At 37.8% G+C, this 20,003-nt stretch overlaps 1 protein-coding gene across 5 annotated transcripts in view; it reads left to right on the top strand.

Annotated features, from left to right (window-relative positions):
* ST18 (ST18 C2H2C-type zinc finger transcription factor) overlaps positions 1-20,003 on the top strand; it is a 168,897-nt gene that overhangs the window by 129,281 nt on the left and 19,613 nt on the right. For all 5 annotated transcript variants that reach the window (XM_048286727.1, XM_048286728.1, XM_048286726.1 and 2 more), the window contains 5 exons: positions 210-314; positions 1,423-1,628; positions 4,786-4,997; positions 13,517-13,762; positions 19,428-19,543. In XM_048286727.1, the coding sequence (XP_048142684.1) occupies positions 210-314; positions 1,423-1,628; positions 4,786-4,997; positions 13,517-13,762; positions 19,428-19,543 (885 nt within the window). The remainder of the gene's footprint in view (positions 1-209; positions 315-1,422; positions 1,629-4,785; positions 4,998-13,516; positions 13,763-19,427; positions 19,544-20,003) is intronic.

Genomic DNA, 20,003 nt, shown 5'->3' with positions numbered 1-20,003 from the left:
TCACCTAAAATACATGCAGATTTCACAGTTTTGCATTAAGGATTGAAAAACACATGAATCTGGGCTAAAATGGCAGCAGTTCCCATAGATGTGCAGACCATCAGAGAAGTTCAAAGCCACTGGTTTCCACAGAAAAACAGCACACATCTCCTTTATTCAAGAATTAATTTCAATGTTTTTTTCTGTTCTTCACTTTTGCTTTTCTACAGCCTTTCTGGTTGTCCAATTGCTGCAGCTGAAAAGTTGGCAATGTCCCAGGAAAAGAACCAGCTCGAGTCTCCAAAAGCTGGGCAGTGCCATGATCAGACTCACAGGTAGGAGTCCTCACAAACCAGTCTCTCCAAAGTAATGATGCACAAACTCTGTGGATTGGTCCCCAGGTCTTACACCCGCTTCAGATTTAGGTTTCAGTGGTAACCCAGTTTTCCAAGATGAACCTCTGCAAAGACATCTGACTCTCAAAATAAACAATAATCTTTCTGTTGGTTCCTGTGCATGTGGCTGACATTAAAGACAAAAGATGTATCTTTGGATAAGCAGTCAAATATATCCTACTAAATCTTACTTCCACACAAGTAACCTGATCAGAACAATTCATAGAGTTTCTTAATTCTTAGTTTATTGGTTTAATTACTTTAATTTATTTTTATACGACATCAAAAAAAAGAAACACTTTTTATTGCAATTGTATTTTGTTTGAGTTATATGGACCCTACAGACATGCATAATTTGCACATCATTGGCACCACGACCATTGCAACCTATTATATTCAGGTCTATTTGGGGACACTTTAATTTGTGGATTATTGACATGATCAGCTCTAATGGTTCCTTCAGAGCCATTACAGAATATTATGTCCATGTGTCTGCCAACTGCACGTGCCTTAACTCTACATATGAAAAGTCCTTAGGAAATTACTAAAGACAAGTAGTTACTGAACATTAACTAAATGGAATAACACACCATACATCATTTGTTCCTCCCAAATAGCACAAGCAATTATTTCAGATCATCTTATATTATATTTATATCATACTCATTCACAGTAAAGTGAGAACAATACTGATCCAAAAAACTAAAAGCTAGAAAAAAATCCAGACAATTTTTTAGAATGAAAGGAAGCACCATGCTACAGTGGTAATCTAGCAGTAAGTCAGTAACTTCCTTGTAAAAAGCCCAAACTACAGCTAAAGAATGCTACATTTTTTAATGTCCTCATCTTTTAGTTTGTGAAGTAGTCAAAGTACTTTTTGACTACTAGTCAGCCACCATGTTTATTTCTTGTATACACCCACCAGTAAGTTTCATGTGATAATAGCACATTTTTAGATTATGAGATTCAACCATATCCTATTTTTCAAGACAAGGTTATTTAAAGACATTATTGTCTTTCTCCTTCATTCTTTTCCTCCCCTCTGCAGGACAAATTTATCAAAGCAGCCTGAGGTATCTCAGTACAGTTACAGAACTTCACAGCCAGTCACCTCCTCCAGAGGCACCCTGGTGAAAGAACAGGAGAAGTTTGGGAAAGTTCCATTTGATTACGCCAGTTTTGATGCACAAGTCTTTGGCAAATGCACAACAGCACCTGTGTCACAAGGTCGAAAAACACCTCAGTTTCTTGAATGTAAGCTCAAAATCCAATTTTCTATTGATAAAGGGGCAAAAAGTTGATGACTTTTTTTTCCTTTTTGCTTGTTCTGCTTTCAAACTTCTAGAATTCTAGAAAGGTCTGTAGAAACCATCTTTAATCACTTGTGTCTAGAATGTTAAATAGAATTACTAATTTGCAAAATATAGAATCTAAATATCATTACTACAAAGTTTACTTTTTTGATGCTTCCTTTGAAAGCAGTCATCAATGGAAAAGAGGAGTAAAAAGGAATGCTTTATGTTTTACCTGTTACCTTCTTCCTTTATAAAATTGTGATGTCTTTATGGAATAGATGAGGAGTTCCATGAAATGTGCTTGCACAAGATGTAATGAATTGTAGTACAAAGAACCCCAAGTTAGGTTTCAAAGGTACTTCAGGTACTATTTAGGTGAATCTATACAGGTATTATTCGTCCTAGATGAGCATGTGCCTCAGTTACATTAAGTCCAGGCCTGGACTGAATTTGTTTTGGTACCTCACGTTTCTGTACTCAATCATATTTATGGTGCAGACATAACCAATGCATTGAATTGTTATCAAGATTCCTCTGCTTGCATCATTTACAGATTTGCTGAGGTACTACTCTGTACAAATGAGATACCACAGTGCAGACAGTGATGGTTTATTGCAGATGCTCTTCAGAATCTGCGTGGGAAATGTCTGCTATTGTATTGACCATTATAGAATATTCTTTAGTTTAAAGAAACAAGTAATTCTGTTGTCATGAGGGAAATGGAAAAGAAATGTTTCATTGCACCGAAATTGGGTTCAGAAGAAAATAGCTCCAGAACAATGTGATAAAAGATTCTTAAGTTAGCTTTTGTTTTGTTAATGACAAAAAGATTAGTCAAGGACAACAAAATAGGAAAACAAATTTTGTCCGACTTACCCCAACAAAGAAGAACATTCATAGTAAGGTGAACAGAAAAGCAAAAAATTTTGTTAACAAATAAATTCACACAGAAGTTAATTATAGTCTAATATACCTCTAATATTATAAAATATTATATATATTTTATATATTTATAAAATTTGTATGTTTTTATATTCATTTGTGTATGCATCTGAGTACACAAAAACACACATATATGTTTGTAGGTATCTGTCTTTTGTGTATATATATAAAATACTCTATTTAAAATTGCAAATGAAAAGTAGATATTTATCTGACCTAGAAAATAGGCTTGCTTAAATGAAAGCAAATATATGCATTGCCGCCTTCTTGGGTGGCAGATTTTCCAATTTTGTTTCTAAAATTGAATATTCCCTATTAGCTGTCTCTTTGCACAGATGTATGTCTATTTCACAGGTTCATTTCAAGGAAAAAATGATTGAAATGTTTTTATACAAATGCAAATACACATATATGCAATTTATGTATGAAGTATATCAGAGCTGAAGTTTACAGCCTGTTGTTCTTGCAAAGATTGCAATGTGCAGCTATTATTTTAATGGAAGGTGAAAGTAAAAGAGCTGGTGAGTGATTTAACTATTCAGGTGTACAAAAGTTGGCAATAAGAAGCTGATGATGTAGTGATGGGTTCAGAGTCCTATGTAAATATATAGCCAGCCAAAAGCCCATCATTAGCCCTCTGTGGATTCTGCGCTTGCAAACTTGTTTTGTTAGCAAAATATATACACCCTTTATAGCCTGGGGTTTTTTTGTTGGTTTGTTGGTTGTTTTTTTATCTTTTAGGATAGGCAATGAAAAATGCACTTTCTGGTCTTTAAACACAATTTAAATTTCATTGTAGAAACTGATAAAATGTAGACTGTCTTGTTTGTGCTACAGTATTACAGCAGGGTAGATAAATCCCTTTTAATTTTCACTAGAGAAAGGGAGGACTGAATCATGAGGCTTTCATGTATCGCTCTACTCAGATGCTTCCAGTGTTTAGAGAAATGGAATGTAGCATTCAGCTCTAGTCAAAGCACATAAACAAGCATTTCTTTTAGAGCATCCCAAGTTTCAGGAAGATGAGTCCTCCTATGCCTTGTGTAGCTCTTAGCATTAAAAAGCACTCAGCCAAAGCCCTACATCCAAAGGGATCCAGAGCCTTGGGGCTCAGATCTTTAGGGAGCGAGCAGATGGCCGTACACAGAAATGTTCTTGATGTATCTGGGTGTAGGCTGAGAAATTGGATTTTGCTTAGTTTATCTTTGTAGGACACTGTGAGGGCTGCAGACAAAATAAGTGATTATTGCTTCCTTAGAGCTGAAATCATGGTGTTGTGTTCTCCCTGCAACACTTTATCCCATCTCAAGCTCCAAAATCCAGAAGAGAGAACAGAGTTCTCTCTAACAGTTTTAGAATAAATGCTGCTGATGAAGAAGAAAACAAAGAACCACAGACACCGCTTTTGTCTGTGAAAGTGCTTTTCTGTTCACCTGTTTGTATTTCATTCTCAACTGACCTTACTGTGCCTAATAAATCTGTGTATTATTCCAAATATAGCCAAAAAAAGACTGTAAACCAAGATCATATGAATGTTCATTGCCATTTTTTTTTTTAATTGACTAAAGGATAGACTTAAATTTCTAAATATTTCCACAAAATCAGTACTGAATGTTCCTTACAGGTAATGTCTCTATCTGTTTGCTCTGCTTCATTCAAGAGCCTGGTTTTGTGCTCCTTAGTCACATAAGCAAAGCTATTTAAATAACAGACTTATTTATCTAAGTAGGGTAAGCAGTGCTGTTTTAGCTAAGACTGGACAAGTCACTGTTGGTTTTTTGCACAACAGAGCTCCCCAAGAGGAAGCCTTTATAAGAATACCTTTACGATTGCATTTGCCCACTGGAGTGGTCAAACCACGATGGGTAACACATTAATGCGTGTTCAGTCTTTCCTTGGACATCATTGCTTTCAATGCCTGGGTTAAGGATAAGTAAAAGATGAGTAAAAATCTCAGAAGGTTTGTTGCCAGATGTGTATTTCTCAAGGAAAAATTAAATTATTGTGTTTCTGAAGCCATTTTTACTGTAAGCCCTTACTGGCAATAGGAAATGGATTGTTTTAAATGTAATCTTTGAATATTTTTTATGTATGAAATTGTAGTCTGAGAAGCAAAACTATTTAATGGGAAAAATTTCATACATGCAATTGCTAATCAAATCTCTCTTCAACAGCAAAGCATTTTTCAAATCCAGTGAAATTTTCTAATCGACTGCCTAGTGCTAGCGCCCACACACAGAGCCCTTGCCATGCCAACTCTTATAGCTACGGTCAATGTAGTGAAGACACCCACATAGCAGCAGCTGCTGCTATCCTGAACCTTTCCACCCGCTGCAGGGAAGCAGCAGAGATCCTCTCCAACAAACCACAGAGTCTGTCTGCCAAGGTAGGGTAGTCCAAGAACCTGGAGGGTGTGCTAGCTACTGAACTGTGCGAATAAACTGTCTTTCATGTTAGTGACTGCATTAAATCTCCCAAAAGAAGGCTTCTGTTTGCATGCTCTTTTGAAGAGAGGCAGAGAAAGGAAACAGTAATGTAGTGACCAGTTCTGATAAAACTAAATAAATAGTAGGAATTATGTTGTTAATTCTTTTCATAATTGAACTCTAATTACAAGGGGGGAGTTTTCTGGGAGGAAAAAAGATAAAGGTTATTTGAAATCCAACAACAATCTGTGGTGGATAATGAGTAAGATCTGTTTCAAGAGGGAATTTTTCCCCCTCTGAAACCTGTCACTAGGGATCATTTTGGAGACTGATTAAAAAAAAAAAAATAAAAATAGTGTGATTAATCAAGGTGATATTTTGCTAGCAATGGAACAGAACTACCTATGGAGTCTGTTGTGTTTGGAGCTCCTAACAGTTTGGCAAGGTGGAGAGGGGGGGAATAACAACTGACTTTGGTAAAATTCCCCTTTCTGCTGGCAAGAGTAGAGAATCAGGCCCACTGCGTTTGCAGATAGATAATTTGGGCAAGTCTGTCATAATGGAAAGCTGCCTAATTTTGTAGATGTTTGTGTGGCTTTCGTGTTTTGGTTTCTGCTCTGCGTTTCCTCACAGATCTTTATGATTTACAAATGGTGCTGTGTGAGCTATGAGACTTATTTTCTGTGCCATTACATAGTATTATAATTCTGATGAAAATAGACAAGATTTTCTTCTGATGACAATGGTGTGGGAGCACTGTTTATTATTTGCATTAAAGTCACACATGTTCCACTGCAATGAAACTTTTGAAAGCTCTTTGTAGATGAGAGGGAGTCATTACAAGAACCTGAGGAGAAATCACTGGGGAGAGAAAAGAGGTGTGTTTGTCAAAACACAGCATAGCAGGTGTGCTTCTGCTGGGGGACTCTGACTCGTGATGTTTGCTCCAAAAGACAGATGACTATTTTTTCTGCAAGTCAGTGTCACTCTACCTTATCTCTCCCTTATCTGAACCTCACAAGGCTCAGTCTGGCTAGAGGTGGCTTCCACAGCTGTTGATCTACATTTTGGTTGAGTGTTCATTCACCATTGCTAGGAGGTTAGCTATTATTTTTTGAGTGGAACCATTAATTTTGCCACCAGCATAACACCTTGTTAGATATTCTGAGCCTTGTGCCTTTGCAGAGTGGTATCCCCTACTTTGCTGCTTTTGATTTCTAGTCCTGTGGGAAGTTTTGGACATTAAAATCAATGTTGGGAAATGCCACAGGGTAAACATTTTAGAGTATGTCCACATGCATTCCCTATAACTCAGACATTATCTGTTCCAAAGATTGCTCATAGAACCTTTCCTAATGACAGATCAATCCTTGATATCTGCTGCAAAAAACCTCCTTCCATCAGTCTTGAACAAAGACTTCTTCTAGTAGGGAAATGGAAACTGATGCCAATGATTGGATTAAATTGCAGCAGCAGCCTTTGGCTGACCTCAGCAATAGACCTTTGTTGCCAGAGAAGAGCAGTAAAGGGACTAGACATAACCCAAAGATTTTCTCCTGTGTACCTGCTTCACAGTTGCCAAATCATGGGGAAGGATTGAATGGAAGTGAACTGAATAGTAATGGTACAGAGGGGCACTTGGGGCACATAGCTTACTCCTTTTTCACAGCCAGGAATCCAGCCTAAAAGAAAATCACCTGCCTACCTTGCTATCTGCCTGCCTCCACTTCTGCCAGACTTTCTGGAGGGCATACTGATACAAAACATCTGACAGAAGAATCAGAATTAGCTTCTGGCCAGAACACAGACAAGTAAGCCCCAAACAGATTTGGTGTCCAAAAGTACACAAAACATATTTTTATTTGGTTTTGGATATTTATTACTTTGATCATACAGGATTCAAACCAAAAAAATTGTGGAATTAAGTTGCCAGACTCTCTTAAATTCTTTCTAATTTTAAAATATGAAACAATAAAATAAGGCTAATTTAAAAGAGACTACTAACTATTTATCAGTTTTTCTGATTTGTTCTGTGGCTGGTCGTGGTAACAAATGTAAATGCTTAATTGCTAGAATATCTTACAAAGTTTTAGATTATAAAAACTGCCCTCTTGAGGCTTTATCTGTATTTGAACTCAAATAATGCAATAGATTACTACAGAGTTAATGATTTCCTTTTTCTACTCAGCAGCACACACATTCAACAGGTTTGAAAATACCTGTGTGGAGTGGCTGTATTCAGAGCCCCACATTATCAAGCATCTCAGCCCTGCCCCTTGACACATCCTTTTGTTCCTTTTTCTAAGAAAACCTAATTAGCCTGGTCCATACTTTAGCAGATCAAAACTCCTGACAGGTAAAGGTGTTTGCTCTTCTCTGAGCATCAGGTAGCCTCCCGGCAATTCAAGCCTTGGTTCTTTACAGATGGGAGACTGTGTGGTGATAGAGTAAGGATATGTGAGACTGCAGAGGACTTCCTAGGCTTGCTGGAAATACTTTGCCAGTAGTACACTTGTCAGAGATGTAAAAATATTGTGCTTCCAAGTTTTAAAGGCAGAACTTTAAAGTTCAAACATTTCAAGTAAGTGTCATTTTCTTGTATTTGCTCAAGGCATGCATATGTCGCCTTGCTTAAACAAGTGGGGAAAACAACAAAATGCTTTTTAGCACAACTGTGTTCCCAAGCATTTTTTTTTTTCTTTCTGCCTTTTAAATTTTATTTCTTGCCCCCCAAAGCATTTTCCCTCTCTGAGGAAGAGTTGGATGGTTTACCCTGAATATTCACCACTTCCCTGTATATACAGATAACACTTAAATGAAAAAGTAAATGTATTTTATAAAATAGTTCCAAATTTCAATAATTTAATGGACATTCAAATATGTATCTCTCATTCTCTGCATATCAGTTCAAAAGGGAGAATCCGAGACAACAAAAGAGAAAGACAAGTGTAGCAAGGATAGAGAAGTCATATTACACATTAACAGTACCACTGGTAAGGAAAACTTCCAAAGAGACCTACTGCACAAGATCTGACAAAAATCCCAAGTTTAAAAATGTTAATTTAAAAGTTAAGCCATTAAAAGAATACATTTATTTGAAATGAGCAGTCAAATGAATCTTAAACCTTCTCTATGAATTATCTATCAGTTGCATACAAAATACTAAGATCATCACATACCTTGATGATATAGTTTTCAAAAATAATTAATACCACATTAATGTTGTACCATCTGAGCCATTCAGCCTGGGACTGCAGTAAAATCTTCCCTTGAATATAATCCCAACCAGCCAATTCTCATGCAGTCAGTACCCCAAGCCAGTCTCTTGTTTGAATTTGATTTACAGTTTATGCAGCTCCATTCAGCTCCCATTGAAGTCACCAGAAGGGTTCCCCTAGGAGGCTTAGCCTGCAGTTTCTATCTGTGTAAGAATCCACATCATCATAACTTCCAGGGATCTCCCCTGTTTACAGCCCTCACCACACGTCTCAGTGAGGTAGCTGCAAGCAATAGTTTATCTGTATCCTCATCACTACTGCTTGCCAAACATTTTGTTGAATGTTTTGGTGTTTTTCCCACCTGTTAGGCAAAATGGCATATGCACACTATGCCTTGAAAGAAAACAAAAAACCAACCAAAAAAAATCACACTTGATAAAAATGTTTGAAGTTCACATTCTGGTTTTGAACAAAACGATGTCATCTCTCCGTTCTTGGATATTGATGATGGTGAAAATTACATCTATTATTTAAAAAATGTAGTTAGCACTCAACATGTTTGTCAGGCAGTACTTTACTACAAATACCTTAAAGCCTAAATACAGGATGAAAAATCATCCAAGCGTATCACTAGGTTCCATCCTGTAATACTGCTGTGCATATTGCTCTCTGAGTACCTTCTTGGCTAGCTTTTTTTAATTTATGAACAGCTCTGGGCTTAAATTGTGACTCCATTTTTGTTTCAGATGATGTTGGGCTGTTACAAGTTTTCTCATTTTGATCCAAATTAATATTTTAATTTTCTGCAGAAGTACTCAATTGCTTAAATCCAAGTGTGAAGAATGGAGGATGAGGTGCCTGTGTTTTTGTTGGCTGGGAATAGAAAAGATTGTACTCTTTTGGATGGACTGGCTTTAAGAATATTATTCATACACACGGCAAGATACGAGTCTCGTTTACTCCCAATACCAGAACTTCAGAGCTCTTTTGAGCTTTCCAAACCAGACTGAACTGCTAGGGGGAATGCAAAATCATTGATCATGTTGTTTCTTTGGACTTGCTTAGCATTAAGTTCCATGGCTGATGCCAACCAAAGAATACATGAATTCCCTTATATGTCATGACACAATCTCCCTGATCTCACAGGTGTGAAATAAGATCCATGCAGACACAATAATTTACTCTTTCTGATCCAGCTGGGATAAAGCTTAACTTGTAATCATTACTGGAGACACACTGGAGAGTATTAAATATTGTGAGGGATCAGATGGACCAAAAGCATATGAAAAAATGCAGGAGAAATTTGGCGCAAAAAGCTAACATCCTTTATTGTCCTAGCTGTTGTAATTCAATTCTAAGGACAAGACCTAATTAAGTACTAGAAAATATTCCCGAATATTTATGTCATAAGATAAAGGAGGTTGAAAAAGATTGACTTTATGGCACAACACAGTTGGAGACTATACAGACAGGCTTTTTTTTGTTTATGTATTTATATTAGTCTTCATTTTTGGTAATAAAGTACTATTTGTACCTTGTCTTTTCACTGAATAGCTACTGGCATAAAGAAAATGTGATCCTATCACTTTTCTTTCATTTTTTATTCTGGAATCCTTTTCCAGCTGCTTGTAAAACATGGAGGGGGGGATTAGACTGTCACTGATGAGGTAGTAGGTAAGAAGCAACTTGAATTTAATTGCTGTGTGTATCCTCTCATGCTCATTGATTTTTCTTCATTGCTTCAGTGGATATTGTCCTGGTTTACACCAGTGTAAATGTAAATGTGAGTAAGATCAAAATCAGACTGCAAAGATTTACACAGCTTAAACCAAATATAAGTTAGGAAATAAAAAGATACATTTGCATCTTTGTTTGTTTACAGTTTTAAGGAATAATCTGAACAGTTTACATTGTTTTGGTAGCTATATTTTAAATATGTCATGATAAATGGATAAATATAGGCCTGTTCACACATGCACTAGAGTCAACAGTAATAAGATCTTGCCTTCAATGAGGAGAACACAGCCTTTACAAGCCTGAGCTAAGCGTAGTAAGTGCCATTTTCTGTCAGCATGTCAGAGCACTACTCTAGCATTTTTTCCCATTTGCCATTTTTGTCTTTTCAGTTCCATTTTATAATTAATGTAAAAATAAATGCGGTAAAGCAAGCAAAGGAGACATATTGAGAGGAGGGTGGGATCAGAGTAGGAATGCAAACTGGAGCAATAACTGTGACTTCCCTCTTTTCGCTCTGCCATTTGGAGTTTGCTAGAAAGGCACCAAAGCAATACCTCTTTTATACCATTCTGAATAAAAAGCCATGCTGTAAACGTGGGATCCATCCTGCAATGAGTAAAGGGGGATATTTTTCCCCATGACTTTATTTAATTGTTGTGTGCATCTGTGAGCTCACTTAAACCCCATCTGCACGCTACTTCACAAACACACAACCCAGCCTTCCCTGATCAGATTTAGGTACGTGTTGGACAACCCAACTTCTACATGATTTCAGGCAAGTGTTGAGAAAGCTTTAAATATTTGTGTTGGTTAATTTTCTGCTTATTATTCAGAGCTCCTTGTGGAGGCTACTGGTATCTCTTTCTCAGAGAAAATGATTTTCTGATATTATTCTATGTCAAGTTGCATTGAGAAGGGGACCTTGATTGTTTTTGGTCCTTTTTGTGGTTGCTGTTGCCTTCTGAGTAGTTGATATTTTGTCAGTGACAGAGAATCTGCACTATTTATGGGTTTTGCACTATAAAACTACCGCAGCCCAGTCACATGGCTTCCTTTCCTAAGCCATCTGTCACAGAGGTCTGGAATTTTATGTGAATGTTGGTTGTGCAGACTTAACCCAAGTTTTTTTATTATGAAAAATGTCAGCAACTACAATGTTTAGCATTTTACTTTACATTGGTCATTAAACTTGATTACTGTAGCTCTGTTTCATTGCTATAGTTACATATCAACTAGGAAGCCAAAAAACACTGGGGCGATCATGGCAGTGTTATATTGTCAGATCCTGGAGTGTGTGCTTGGCACTGATATAGTTAATATCTTGGATTTTTCTAACTAAGGTTTATTAATGCTGGTATAAAAATGTATTTGATATTATACAGATGGCATAAGATGTTGTGGTTACTAAGTTATTATCCAGGATAAGCTGCACTGTCAAATTCAGGGCTTAAAACTATCACAGGAGATTAAACTATTTACTAAAAAGGGGCAGAAAGATATAACCAAAGCGTCTTAGTATGAACATATTAGAAGTGTATTTACTTCCCATAAATATAATAAAACGTCTCTCTCTTTTAAGCTGTATGATTGAAAATGTGAACTTAGCTATGTGGGAGAAGCAAACATAAGAGGTGCCTGAGTTTCTGAACCAGGGACAAGCAGATGGCTTGGTGATGCTTCAGTCTAGGTGGGCATCTGTGTCAGGCTCATGGATGCAAAAGGGAACCATGCTGGCTGAGTGAAGAGAGGTTGTCAGGCCCTAAATTGTCATCTTCTACCAATATTTTCCTTCTTATTCAGAAGATTTAATCAATCACATTTTACCTTTAAATGAGACATCACTGGCAGTGGTAGAAGACAAGGCTGCATGAAGGAAGCTCAGTCCAACCAGGGTGGCCATGCCACACTTTCAGCACAGGGAAGAGCTCCCTGTTTCACCACAACTCTTCTTAAGATCCTCCAAAGAGGATAAGTTTCATTGCCCTATCATTAACAATTAAATGGGTGACTAACCATCAAACTCCAGCAATATTTAATGGGAAGAAAGACAAAGGGGCTCATTCTGCCAGTATCTTCCTGAGGAAGAGGTCTAAGAAAGACAGAAAAACTTGCCCACTGGGCATACCCATCTCTTTTCTGTTTACAACACAACATCTAGGTGATTCACTTACACTGTGAGTTTCCTATTATATTACTCAAGGTAGGAAATCTTGTTTTATACAACTGTTTCCTACAGTTACACAGCACCAAACACATCTACCCCAAATTCCCAAGTGTTATCCAGTCTTTGTGGTGATGCAAATTAAAAATAAAAGTGATGAAAATAACAGGAAGACAACGAGCAGTGTTAATTACAGTATTCTTGGTGTAGATCTCTGACATTGCTATTTATCTCCATAGTCTTTGAATATTCTCCACTTTACTCAGGGCAACTACTGAATAGTCCTCTAGAAGCCACCTTTCATCTCTTCCCCCTACTTGACTTCAGTAAATGTTGGCAATTGCAAGGATTACTCTTCGATTCATGCCTATACAGAAAATATGTCAATATTCAGCGTAGCATATCGAGCACGAGGGAGAAGTTGTTGCTTACACTAATAAGTTGTACTTTCATCAGCTTTTTATCATTGCAAGAAGAGGAGTTTGTCTTCTTTTTCTGTGATCAAGCAGCATAAGACAACACAGTGAAGTTTCCTTCCTTTGTTCCTGTACAGCCAAGCAGCATTTGCCACTTTTTGTGTGCAGGAGAGCTTCTCCCAGACTGGAAGGAGAGGTTGGGTCTCTCCCCAGTCTGCACACACCTCTGCAATTAGAGGCTGCTCTTTGCTGTTATTCCCAGGAAGAAAAGGCTTTGTTAACTCAGGCAGAATGTCTGCATCAGGGAGAACCTCCTCAAGATCCTTCTGTAGCTCTCAGTCTAGTGGTGTCAGTGCAGACTTGTGCCTTAGTGGCCTAGTCAAATTATGATAAAGGCAGTTTGTTATTTCAAGTGATGTAGAGAACCCTAGTGAAAATTTCTCCCACTGTGCTACTTTTAGATGTATTTCTTTCCCCCTCCTTCTCCTCCCCCATGATACAAATGTTATAATGTTTCCAGGGTGTGGGGGGAAGGGAGGATATGTGATAGTAATGCTGTGGGATGACCTAAACAATGCATTAATGCTTTTAACTGTGAATTGGGGTCATAGTTCTCTGTAAGAGTGAAAAGATCAAGAAGATTTAAAGCTAAACTTTGTTTAAATAAAACTAGATTTAGGGAGTATAGGTTATGGTTTAGAGGCATCTTATTTAAATTCCGCTTACTATGTTTAAGCTGAGATGCAGGGATACCATTACTGAGGCTACTCTTAAGTCTGCCTAAGAGTTGGATATTAACTGACATAAATCGAAAAGCTGGGTTTAGATTCAGATAAATTTAAATAAAAGCGTGCATTTATATTTATCCTTTAAAAGCACCACATGGTTATTTTACAGCCTTACCATGTCCATATCTAAACGTGTCTCTATTTCCTGTTGCATGTCAGGGAGCTGAGATAGAAGTGGATGAAAATGGCACTCTGGATTTGAGCATGAAAAAGAATCGAAGCCAAGACAAAGTTATGCCTCTCACTTCTTCCAGCACAGCACTTCCCACTCCTTCCTCTTCTCCTTTCAAAGCAAGCAGCATCCTGGTAAATGCAGCCTTCTACCAGGCACTTTGTGAACAGGAAGGCTGGGATACACCAATCAACTACAGCAAGACCCATGGCAGGAAAGAAGAAGAAAAAGAGGTATTTTTTCAGTTTCTGAGTGACTTTTTCCCTTGCATGAGAGACCATATAATAGTCTTTGGGATCACCTAGTGCAGTTTAAAGGGAATCAGTTTCCACAGGTAGATGCTTGTGAACATTGAGCTGGTTTTAATGGTCTCTTGGATGTGACATAAGAAAAACCCATTACTCACTTTGAAAAATCTTGCTTTCAGAGCCTACTTGTTAATGTCTGTAAGTCTCTAAGATAAGGGAAACAAAGGTATCCATCATTAGAGACTGCTTTTTAAATTTTGTTCCTAATGGCTCAGTCCTGTAACACAGACACCCAAATGGACTAGCAATCACCAGGGAAAAAAGAAAAGCAAAGCAAAAATAACCCCAACAAATAAAATCAAACTAAGACAATTCTTTCATGCTGAAACTAAAAGCAATTTTTCCATACCATGTCTTCAGATAGAAAATAGATATCGTCTAGATAACTTGCTATGTAAGCATTTAAACACATGCTTAAAACCTTGCCTGTAATATTCTTTAATTGGAAAACTTTTTATTTTATATACTGAAAGAAATTTCCACCAGTGTGTCTTAGATCTCCAGCTTGCAACTTCTGCAACCAGTCTTCTAGAGTGTCACTTCCAACTCAGTAATTGTCTTGATTCTGGTTTTGTTTCGGTTTTGCTCTTTAATGTCTGCTCTTGACAACAAGGCAGCATAGTCTACTATGGCCTTTCCTTCTTATTCTTCTACTTTGCCAGCAACTTCGATTTTATTTTTTTCTCTTGAGCCTGACTTTCAGAATATGGACTGCTTTCATTTTTCTTAAAATCAGGAAGGGACCAACAGATCTTTAAAAGGCTGATTAGATAAAAGCTTATGTTACAGCTTTCAGAAACAGACTAAAAGATGCCCCAGTTGGACAGTTTTATACAATTAACTCCCTGTTTGTTTTTATATATCAAATAATAGAATTTGATCATTATATTTATTATGAAATTAACTTTTTTTTCAAATATCAAACCTGATACTTCAAGAAGACATAGATGGGGTAAAGCTATTTATGACTGAGGTTAGAGGATCCAGGCCTCCAATTCAAAAACCACCTGGAATTAAAAGATAATTCAGTTGTGTAAGGAAAAAACACTGTCAACACTGGGTAGTCTGTTGCAATGTGTCCACCGAAAAAGCTTGCATTTCTTGGAGGCTGGTTTGTCTTGAGCCCTTTGCAGTCTCCTCTTTGGGGCTAATGATGGTCCTTACCTCACCAATGACAGAACAATCCGTGTACCAGGGTTTTGGAGTGGGTTTGACATGAGGCTGAGGGCTCAGGCCCTTCCCCTTTAATGCTGCACGATGAGCAAGCGTATCCAGCTTTGAGAGGACTGCCTTGCTGCTGAGATCAAGAGGTGCCACAGACCTGTCAGGGGACCTGTCGTGTCACTCCTCCTCCCTCCTGCCATCACAGCTCAGCAAAAAAGCCAAGACAGGAGCACCTCCACATCTCCCCCAATCCCTGCCTGACTTTCACAAGGCTCTGATGGGTGTCTGGATGTTTCCTTGTCCCTTTCCAGCACAGGGAGTTTGAGGCAACTAAACTACCCAACAGGACATAATGGTCCAATGCACTCAGGTGCTGGTGCCCCTTGCACTCGGTGCTTTGACACTGTGCATTTCATCTCTAATTGAGGATCTGGCCCCAGATCTCTGCTGTGAGATTTTGCCATCCCAGGGAGCCTTGATATGTCCAGTGATGTCAGGGCCAGAGGCTCTGTTTTCAAAATCAAAGACTGGCAGTTATCCCTATGCAAAGAAAATGACTGATTATATCTATTTCTAATTCATTGTTATCTGGTTCATATGCACAACAGTTGCTTAATTTTGGTGGTAATTTCCAGAAAATATTGTGTCTCTCTCTCTCAGCAAAATAGCCTGTCCAGATGCCCCCTTAAAAAAAAAAAATCTGAATTTGGAAAAAGCTCAAAATCTCTCCAAAAGGAAAGCTCTGAGAAATAACTAGAGCTGTCAGTTAGTTCAACTGTCAGTTCTCCAAAGATTTCAGGGCTTAAAAATGTTAAAAGTGCCAGATGCTATTATCTGTTATTCATGTTACCATTATGTTCTGGTCTTTGCTGAAATCAATATAAACTTCCATCTGTACATTAATGGGGTATCATTGCTTGCTTGCTTTCTGTAGTGGGCATGCATGAATACACACATGCTCTTTGCAGGAAATAGTAGTGCTTGGACCACTTGGGCTGGTTCTGATTTTTCTTTTAGTCTAAAATTCTTCAGATTTTTAATAGCATTTAACTATAAATCCATTCAAACAAAAAAGGAAAAACTATACATACAGTTGGGCTTGACTAGCTGTAATGATCATCACCCAACATACCAGAAAGGGAGAAGTGCTAAAGGTGTTTTCCCAGAGGATTAGCTCTCCTTCTAAAGATAAATAGCTGGAGAAGGACACAAGCCAAGACATGATGCTCTACTCTCAGTCTTAAGTGCAGGGTATCAAAAAGTATTTGTTCTTTATTTCTGACCTTCTGTGTTTCAGACAGACACAACCCTTTTTGCACCATGTGTAGTGATGTGAGGTTCTAGAAGGGCAGAGTTTCAGTATTCCTTTGCCTACATTTCCTTTGCACTGTCCTGCTTTTGCAGCTTCTACACATCTGAAGATTTTATGCTGCTTGAATAAAACCAAGTGTTTCTCAAGGAACTAAGATGATGATGAAGAAGTCACCAGTTTAAAGTCTATATATCTCACTCAGTCCTGGGAAACATACTAAAGGATAGCTAGGAAAAATCCTGTATAAAATTGTTGATGTTTCTGTATATTTATGTGTGTATAGCTTTACTTAAAAAAATTACAGATCTTAATATCTCAATTCAGGAAATTCACCATTAAGATTTGAAAAAAACCTAATTAGTTAAAGACAGAAAATGAAAATACTGCAATTCTAAACCCTCTAGTATCAGTTATACTGGTGGCTGTAGGTGTACTTGTGTCAGTCTTCATCATGAAATCTTATTTTTATTAAATGACTCAGTGAAATGAAACTGTGAACTGCAATACTGTAGCATTTTGTCAAGCCTTGATATACTTAATTCTCCATCAGTCTGCTCTGTGCAGCAGGTATCACACAGTGACATGATGAATAACTCACACACACACGCACACACACACACAAGTTTCTGGTCCATCATCAGCAAAAGATCAGGAGATATCTTTAATTTAAAACAAAGAACACAAGTTGCACATATTGGAAACATTAACATATCCTGCAGCACAAACAGTTATGGCTACTCTGGTGTGCTGCAGGTTAAATTCTCAGGTACATGACCCAGATCAGGATCACAGTGGAGATCTAGAGGGTTCTTTTCACCACCCCCTACTCCAGGCTGCTCTCAAAAGAAGTGGAAGAGGCTGATGTATGCCTGGTTGAGATACATGGGATCCAGGCAAGGCATGCTTTAAATTTTTAGAAACACACATCAGCTCAGTGATGCAGATGTAGCCTGGCAGTTAGTTGTTAGACAGGAAACTGTTAAATCAGCCTTCTTTACCCTCCATTAGATTAAGTGGAAACCATTTCATCTGTGTTTTTTGAAGTTATTTTGACATCTGACCTCTTCCAGCTGGCAACAGGTTAACAGGTTGGTAATAATGGTAACAGGGCATTACCATTTTGCTGTTTCTTTGAGGAGCTTTCAATTTTACAGTGACTTATAACAGTGATGATCCCTGCTTGCATGTGATGCTAAGAAAGGTAGGTCAGAGCCCATGGACAGAAGTAGTCAGGAATTCAAATCCCCATTCTGCAGCTTTGAGTGGCAAAATCACCCCCATACGCCACTGGGACCTAGACTTAACCCAACTTTGGAAAAGTGTCTTTGAAGTTTCTTGATTCTTGAACAAAGCTGACATCCATTTTTCCACTTTTGTATTTTTAGCATTTTAGTTTCCATGTTTAGAGGACTTTCATTCATTTATTATTTCTGTACTAATATTTTATCAAGACCTTTTGTAGTTGCTAATTTTCTCTGTTGCTCCTTATCTGAAGTTCTCCTTCAGAAATATAATTCCCAAAGCCTGAAATATATGAGAGTTTTCCTATTTATTTAAAATAATTACTCAATAATTACTGTGAAAGAATGTTTAGTAAAGCTGAATATATGTATTTTTGCTTTCTATATTTGTAGCAGATTAGATTATTCCCAAACAAATTAACCCCACAAATGTGGTTGCAAAAATCAGTAGTAATTGATACAGCAATACTATGGCATCGTTTCGATATGTATGTGTAGAGTGAGTTACAGTAGGCAGTAGGTAGCCAGTTGCAGAAAGCAGAAGGAGTCATATTGAGGATCCAGCCTCCAAACAGCCGAAGATGAGCTGCCAGAATTGAGGACCATATGGAAGCTTTATCAGAAGAAACACCCCTGCAGAGCTTACAAGACCCAGGAGGCAGAAACTCCATTTTCAGTCCAGATTCAACTCAGCCCTGCACTCGGTGTTAACAGCTCTGCAGACATCCCTGCTCCTCTGTCCTGGCACGTCTGTCAGCTGCACAAGCCCAGAGCATCCATGGCACCAGCCCCGTGTGTTTAGCAGAGGCTGGGACCTTCCCCTCTCAACCACAGGCAGCAGTTTCTGCTCCTACAGATGGTAATCTCTGGGAAATACCTGCGTGTTGGAATGGAATCACACAACCAACATGAAGTCCAAGAAGCGATTAATAGAGGTTTGATAATTGATGCTATAAGCTTTGGAGGATTCTCGAATGATAAAATAGCTACAGAGCATCCCTTCAAAAAGAAAATACTTATCTTTCATAAAGATAATAATAATTGAAGGTATTAAGCCTCAAAACAATATAAACCAAGCTACCCTGAAGTGATCAAAGATTTTTCAGAAAACAAAAATGTAATTTCCTTCCAGGACTCCAAGTTTCCAAAATGCCTTCCCAAGGGAGTGAATGCTTATGATTCATACCATCCATCCAAACAGCATGGTAGAAGTGACGATTTTGATCTACAAATGGTAGAAATCAAGAACTACCCTCAGTAGCCTGCTCTTAAGAAAACTTCAAAGTCATTTTTTTCTTTATGATTTTTATTTTAGCAAGAATCTGCTCTTTGAATAAGATAACAAGACATTCCATTCCACAGACTTAAAAAGCTTTGCATTTACATTTGCTTATGCAAAATAGTACTTTTTTACATTTATGATTGCAATTTTATAATTTACGATTGCAATAGTCACCACTTCAACTGTATTCAAAAGTCAGCAACGTACTTATACAGAAAATAAAAAGAACATAATTGCTGAAGTCTGGTTTGGCTCTCCCAACAGCCACTTTTATTTTCTCTGTGTACTTTTCTTTGGTCTTTATCATCATCTTATAAAACAACCCCAAATTTCTCCTATATATGGCTTAAACTAGCATCTGTCTTCAGAAACATTTACACAACATTTTTAAAAGGCTACCTGTAAGAACCTGAAACTATGATGTACTAAACTTTCTTAATTTCTCTCCATCATATCTTTTTAATTTCTTTCTCCTTTTTTTTTTTAAAGTTTTACAAGAGGTTCTCTTCTTGCCATGGCAAATTATTTCTTGAATGTGTGGGAGGACTTGAAGAGAGAAACCTTTTGTCACATTCTCATCTAATATTTCAGAAAGATACAGTGAGCTCTCCAGAAAACATGGAGGAAAAGAAGTATCCAGGAGATGTCTCCATACCGAGTCCTAAACCCAAGCTTCATTCAAGAGATCTCAAAAAGGAACTCATCACGTGAGTCACAAAAAATGCTGCATTTTCCTTTGCCCTGGTAAAGACTGACTGTGCTGCTGTTCTGAGTTCTGGTTTGAAGTAGATTTGCAGGAGCTGAGCAGGGAGACTTGCACAATTTACTGCACGTGGTTAGTTCCACATTGTGGGTACGTAGACATGAGGTTTGGAGCTGCATCAAGCCAGGGTATGCCTGGGGGTCTGGATAGGTCAATGACTAAATGGGTGCTACTGGGTGCCACTCCTTATTCCTCAGATAGATAGGTATCAAGCGGGCAACATCTCCTTCTACAAAACACAGTTTCATTACATGCTACAGATTGGCTCTGATAATGCTTACATAATTAAATAAGCTTTAATTGAACAATCGTCATTATAGATCCATTGCTTAGAGCTTGTGCAGAAGCAGTCAGGATTTCTCAGACAGAAAACATGCAGAGTTTATAAAAAGACAAAATACAAG

This window comes from Corvus hawaiiensis, chromosome 26 (genome assembly GCF_020740725.1).
Source record: "Corvus hawaiiensis isolate bCorHaw1 chromosome 26, bCorHaw1.pri.cur, whole genome shotgun sequence".
NCBI classification, from domain to species: Eukaryota; Metazoa; Chordata; class Aves; order Passeriformes; family Corvidae; genus Corvus; species Corvus hawaiiensis.
Note: the sequence above shows the minus strand (reverse complement) of the source record. Positions and strands in the feature narration are given on the sequence as shown.